Raw genomic sequence first — 6,430 nt, 5'->3', positions numbered from 1 at the left:
TAATGTGTTTTTTGAACCTTAAACCGCATAAACACCAAATACACAAAATAATGTTCTTTTTAGCAACGTCATATGACCCCTAATTAATATTGTTTAATCAAAATGAGAATCGGTTATTTTCAACCCAGCCCTCTAGACTTTTCTGTTCTGAAATTACACAATGAATAATGAAATTAATAAATGTAAGTGTAGATCAGTGAGTGTCAATGACATTTGTTTAGTGTCTCACCCGTTGTGCTTTGGCAAGCTCCTCCTTTAGCTTCTCATAACCTTTCTCTCGGACCTCCATTACTGACAGACTTCTGAGACGGGACAGACTGTCTGCGCTCAGGCCCAGAACATCTTCTCCATCAGCCGATGGGACGTTGCCATCCACCGCGGATGCGGGATCATTTGCACTGCGGAGACAAACATCGATCTGATTTTGAAACTTTCTCTTCAGTCTAAAAAGAGCTTTTACTGAAACTAAGGGGAGGGGGAGGGATTATTGCCCAGCCCTCTCGGTAGCGCACACATCATCAGAAAGGAAATGTTGCCGAGCATGAAAAAATATTGAATTTTAAAACATAATACACACAGATAAATCATTTATAATAAACAATGCAACTTTCCATTAAAAAGTAAGAGTTGTCCATTTTGATTTCATGGTGACTTCAACTCCATCAGCAGAACATCACACATAAAACATCCAGGTACATACAGTAATCATCAAAAGTTTGGAAACATATAATTTTTAAGTGCTTTTAATGAAGTCTCTTATGTTTACCAAGGCTGCATTTATTTGATCAAAAATTCAGAAAAACAGTAATATTGTGAAATTCATATTTGAAAAATGCCAAATATATCGGCCTTGACACTGTGTTTCGCCTGGTTCACCTGCTGCCCCATGTTCCAGGAGTCTTACCTGCCATTGAGGGTGTCCTCTGTGCCCAGGTGTCGGGGGGCCGAGTACACAGGCTGGGTGGGCAGCTGGTCGGCTCTGAGAGCATTGGGTGCATTCTGGCCAGAAGTCAGAGAGTGTGTGCGGTACAGTGTGCTAGGGGGAGCGTTGTGCTTTGGTGGGCTCGGGTCGATAACGCCATGAAGATCTGGGGTGGTGGGTGACGCCAGGTTCACCTCATGGAAACCTTCGAGCGGTTCACTAGCCATCGCCCCAAATATCTTCATACAGTACTCTGTGCAAACAAGAGGATAGGTAGTTCAATTACTAGAGCAAATAAAATCAAAATCCAATGTCAATGATCAAAACCATCTGATTAGGATGTGCAAAATTACATATTTTTAGCTAACTAGCCCTGAATGATTATGTGTGTTTAATATAATGGTACACTTTACAATAAGGTTTCACATAAACTAAAATTGAAAAATAGTTAACATGAACTAAAGATGAATAATACTTCTACACCATTTATTGATATTAGTTAATGTTAATCTCAACATTTACTAAAATATTTTTACGGTCAAAAGTCGTATCTGTTAATATTAGTTACCATTTTTATTAACTAACGTACAAAGGTTAAAAAAGGCTATAAAAATACATTGCTAAATGTTAGTATAAGTAGTTTGTTTAACAAATGAGACCTTATTGTAAAGTGTTACCAATATAATAATTGTGTTCAATGTCTGCTGGACAAAGCACTACACAGAATGACATGAACATCAGCAAAATATTATATTAAGAGATAATAACCTATAAGGACGCATTACTATGACTGTAGGGAAATGTGAACATACCATTGTGATGAAGTGATGTTTAAAGCTTTAGAACACAAGTCAGCAGGAAGAGCAGAACAAACTTTTCTCCGCATAAACCACGTCTGATTCCTGATTTGTCTTCACCTACAGACACACAAAACAAGAATTCAAGCCACAGATGAATGAACAGTGAGTCAAGGCCAGAAATAACAGCAGAATTATAAGCAAAATGAAATAAATCTGAGAGTAAATTACATTGAACACTGAACAGTCACATTTAAAGGGATTGTTCACCCAAAAATTAAAATTCATCATTTACTCATTTTCATGTCGTTTCAAACCCATGAGACTTTTGTTCATCTTTGAAACCCAAATGAACATGAAACCAGATTTCTGTCCCTCCACTGAAAGTCCATTCCACCTAAAGTTCATGAAAGGGCTTTTCACACTGTGCTTAACCCCTAGTTATTGTCGTTCTAAACCCCACTTTTAACCCAGGAACAGGAACTCGGGGTTAACCTTTTTTTTTTATAAAGGGAGATTCCGTTTTCCTTATTTGATGATCTCCTTGTATGCGAGTTGATGAATGTTTATACAGTATATGAATAAAAGCCTAAATTAAAACTGTTCATCATTTTTAGTGATTGTGTCTCTTCGGAGGAATTGGACTAAACAGCTCAAATCATGTGGATTATTTTTACAATGTCTTTATGAACTTTATGAAATTTTGGAGGAACTGGCTTTCAGTGGAGGGACTGAAATCTCATTTAAAATATCTTCATTTATGTTTCAAAGATATGTGAAAGTCTTATTGGTTTGGAATGACATGAAGGTGAGTAAATGATGACAGAATTTTAATTTTTGGTTGAACTAATTTTCAATTACTCAATACAAACGTAAGCAGAAATGAGTCCAGAATGAACACAAACGCGTGTTACTGTAGTTTAGATGTGTGATCACGTCAGAAGTCTTCATGACTCAGTAACTTTTAACTTTTTAAAAATTTAAGAGAATTAGTCAAATTCACATTAGAAGCTACGCTACAATGCAGTGAAGAAAACGTGACACAAATGAAAACGCTTTTATATTTGAGCTGCTTCTTTGTGCGTGCGCTGCTCACACTGGACATTCATCAGTCAACTTCATGAAGTTCATCCAAGGATGCACTTTAAAAATATTGAAAGTGTGGGTTGAACACTTCTTGATGCTTCTCCATGTAGGGTCAGTAAAGGTGTAAGAACATAAGAAACATCAATTCAGTCCAGTGTGTCAAAAATGTTTCACTAATCATGTGTCATGAATGCATCAGCTCAGAGTTTAGATGACATTATGTGCATAAGCATATATCTAGGAACTAGCATTCAAACTCTGGATTTGTATTGTACTCATGAACACTGTAATAAACTGAACAGATATCTGATAGACTGGAGCTGCTCACTCATCAAATATTGAGCTCTGCTGCTGCTGGAAGTGGTCCGGCTTTAGTTATCTGTAGCATGAGTGTTTATAACCTCTTGAGTGGATCACGTGTTGATCCATGGACAATGACAGCCTTCATCACAGACTTTTGTAAGATGTAATGGTGGGCTTGAGTATTTGAGTACAACAGTAATCGATTATAAAAACAAACACAATTGCGTGACTGGATTCATTTTACAATTTTAAAACACTTCACACCAATCAAAATCGGAAAAAGTGACAAAAAGGCCTAATTTGTAATATTGTGACTGGATATTGTATAAAAATAGAATTCATTTAGATATGATTTAACACTATTTGCTTAAAGTTATCTTGGGTTGGATGAGAAATAAACACAAAAGCTGAAGATTTTTTGTGGTGTACCTTTCATCGTTGTTTTCACAAATATACATTAAACTGACGTGACAGACAGTGATTAACCTCGTTCGTTTTTTCTCCATACATAAAGATACATTTGCATAGATGGGCGAACATAATTGCCTGATTTTGTAAATGTGGCCAATTACATTTGCATTAAGCACCCAGTTTGTACTTGTCTATAATATAAATTAATAGGTTAATTTACAAAATGAGCCTACAATAGCAGAAATAAGACTAATGAAAGTAAAGGTCAGTGTTTAATAAAATTGTCAATGAAATGAAAATGTTAAATGAAATTAGAAAAAAAACAAATATTTAAGAGATTATTCTTCAATTTAGTTTTATACATACATTATTATTTCCATATATTTTATTCTAATGTCACAAATAATATTCTCAAGGTTTACTGGGTTTTATATGATTCTTTGATTCTTTTGTAGTGTGGGTTTGGTGAAGTGAACTAAAAACAAACAAAAAATTGATGAAAAAGTATAAACAAGGCTTCACATTTCTTTTTAGAAGCAAATAGGCTCTTATTAAAAAAAATGAGAAGCATCTTCTGTTCAATGAAAGAAATTAACCTTACCATTATGAGGCCATGTTTGACTCCTTAAAGTCATTTGCAGGGCTTTTTTTTAACCCTTGTAAAGGGATTTTTCTAAACTTATTAAATGTCATCTTTTATGTCAAATTCATAAGTTTATATTTAAAAAAAAATTAAATGTTACATTAAACAATAAATTCAATTATAGAATAATAAGATGCAATCAAGAAGAATAAGTTGCCAATCAAAAAAATCAGTTGCAAAACTGCAACGCGACAACTGCTAAACTCCCGTCAAGTCAGTCGCAAAGAAAATAGTGTATGATAATTACGGTAATCTGTAGGCAGCCCAAAAAGATGGTCTTTGAAGTGTTTTTCATTGAGTTGATCAGGGAGCCTTCGGCAATAACCGCCATACACTCAGATAACACCAAAGCCTGTCATTTTCTTCTTAAGAAAAAAAAGAAAAGATGAAAATCTTTTTTTCAAGAATTGAACTGAGGAACTTCTTACAAACGTCTTAGAATTTACCATAAGAAATTTCTTAACTTCTTTCTTAAGATTTTTGTGAATCTGGCCCCTGATGAACTAAATGTGGTCAAAGTCATCAGAAAAATGTGAGTTAGTAGCCTCCCTGCCTTGATTTTCCTCAATTCTTCTGGTGCTGTCACATGTAGCAACCGTGAGGCATGCACAATTCACACTGTTTATGTATTGTCATGGGGAGGCATATGACTAACCAGAGTCATATGAACACAATCACCTACGTCTGACTGCACAATACAGGAGTTTATCACTCCAGAAGACAGACACATACAGTATTTGTAGTGCTGAGACTAAACTAATTGCTGTAGTCTGTAGGCACATCTGTGTGTCTGGCTGTGTGCAGCTCAGCACATTGTTAATGTTGGTCACTGAGTTCATATGGTTTGTGTGTCTGTTGAAGAAAAAAAAAATCCCAATTATTTACATTGAAGGAGGGAGCCAAGACCACAATTACCCAAAATGCCATAGCAAACTCACAGGAATATGCTGGCAGCCACCAACAACACTCTAGCAACCACATGCTTAAATACCACATAGCAATGTCCCGTCAACCAGCGACGTGCCAGTATATTAAAAACAGAGTCAGTGGCTTTGTGTAAGCACTGTATAATTAGGCTTGATCCTGGATCTGACTCATTTTATTAAGAGACGTTTAATTGTGATTCACTGAAATGAAACTACTTGGACAAAACCAAAAACTCTGGACCAAAAGCAGAAACCAAAAAAGCTCAATTTAAATTGGTCTTAAAAAGAAATAAGTAAATTAATTAATTACCAATTGAAATAATGTTAATGTAAAAAAAAAATACTAATTGTCTTCAATTAATGAGACTTTACAATAAATTAAACAGTCCAACGATATGTAGGCCTATTTTGTAATATTGACTTCACGCAAACTTTGAAATGGAAGTCTTGTTGATTTTTACGGAACATGACATGCTGGAAAGAAATAGTAGGCTAAATCATGTGCACGATTTACTAATTCGTTCCCTTGATTTGCTAAATCGTGCACACGATTTATAAATCGAGAGAACAAAATAGTAAATTGTGTGCACGATTTAGCAAATCGAGGGAACGAAATAGTAATCGTGTGCACGTTTTAGTACATCGAGGGAACAAATTAGTAAATCGTGTGCACGATTTATTTATTTTTTCTTGCATGTCATGTGCGGGGCTCCGTAGATTTTATACAAGCATGTCCATACAAAATATGAGGTCTGTACAACTATATAATATTAATTTTCACCATAATATACTACTAATATTGCTCAGGGCTCGCAAAATTTCAAAATCACTGGTAGCCCTTCGGGCAGACATTCTTCAGATTTTGGTAGCCCAAAATGAATTTAAGTAGCCCGAAAAAAAAAAAGAAAAAAAAAAGACATCGGCTGAACTTCATTGCAGACAAATCAGCATGATTAAAAACTTCAATGATTGATTTTTTTCTTCAAATAACAAGTCAAGAGAGTAGGGGTGCAATGGATCACAAAACCCACGGCTCGGATCATATTGCATTATCATATCAGATTTTGAGTAACAGATCGGATCATTTTGCAGATGAGCAAAAAAAAATATGGTTCTTCATTATTTAAATAACAGAATACTTTGATACCACAGCAAAAACTAGTAGCATATATGGATGTAACGATTCACTCAACTCACGATGCGATGCACGATACTGATTTCACAATACAATTTTCTCACAATTTTTCTTTTTAACAAAATTAAAAACTAATTATAAATGAAAAAGGTGTCCTTTTATTATTTATCCAACAAAATGCTGCACATTTCTTTGTGAAATTGAAAT

General features: G+C 34.9%; 1 protein-coding gene across 4 annotated transcripts in view; it reads right to left on the bottom strand.

Annotated features, from left to right (window-relative positions):
• LOC107675141 (rab-3A-interacting protein-like) overlaps nucleotides 1-6,430 on the bottom strand; it is a 44,002-nt gene that overhangs the window by 34,514 nt on the left and 3,058 nt on the right. For all 4 annotated transcript variants that reach the window (XM_016469380.1, XM_016469381.1, XM_016469382.1 and 1 more), the window contains exons 2-4: nucleotides 1,735-1,839; nucleotides 905-1,175; nucleotides 230-398 (exon numbers count right to left, since the gene is read on the bottom strand). In XM_016469380.1, the coding sequence (XP_016324866.1) occupies nucleotides 230-398; nucleotides 905-1,167 (432 nt within the window). In that variant the 5' untranslated portion in view covers nucleotides 1,168-1,175; nucleotides 1,735-1,839. The remainder of the gene's footprint in view (nucleotides 1-229; nucleotides 399-904; nucleotides 1,176-1,734; nucleotides 1,840-6,430) is intronic.

This window comes from Sinocyclocheilus anshuiensis, unplaced genomic scaffold (genome assembly GCF_001515605.1).
Source record: "Sinocyclocheilus anshuiensis isolate Anshui unplaced genomic scaffold, SAMN03320099.WGS_v1.1 scaffold1824, whole genome shotgun sequence".
NCBI lineage: Eukaryota > Metazoa > Chordata > Actinopteri > Cypriniformes > Cyprinidae > Sinocyclocheilus > Sinocyclocheilus anshuiensis.
The sequence above is the reverse complement of the archived record's forward strand: the minus strand, read 5'-3'. Positions and strand labels throughout refer to the sequence as shown.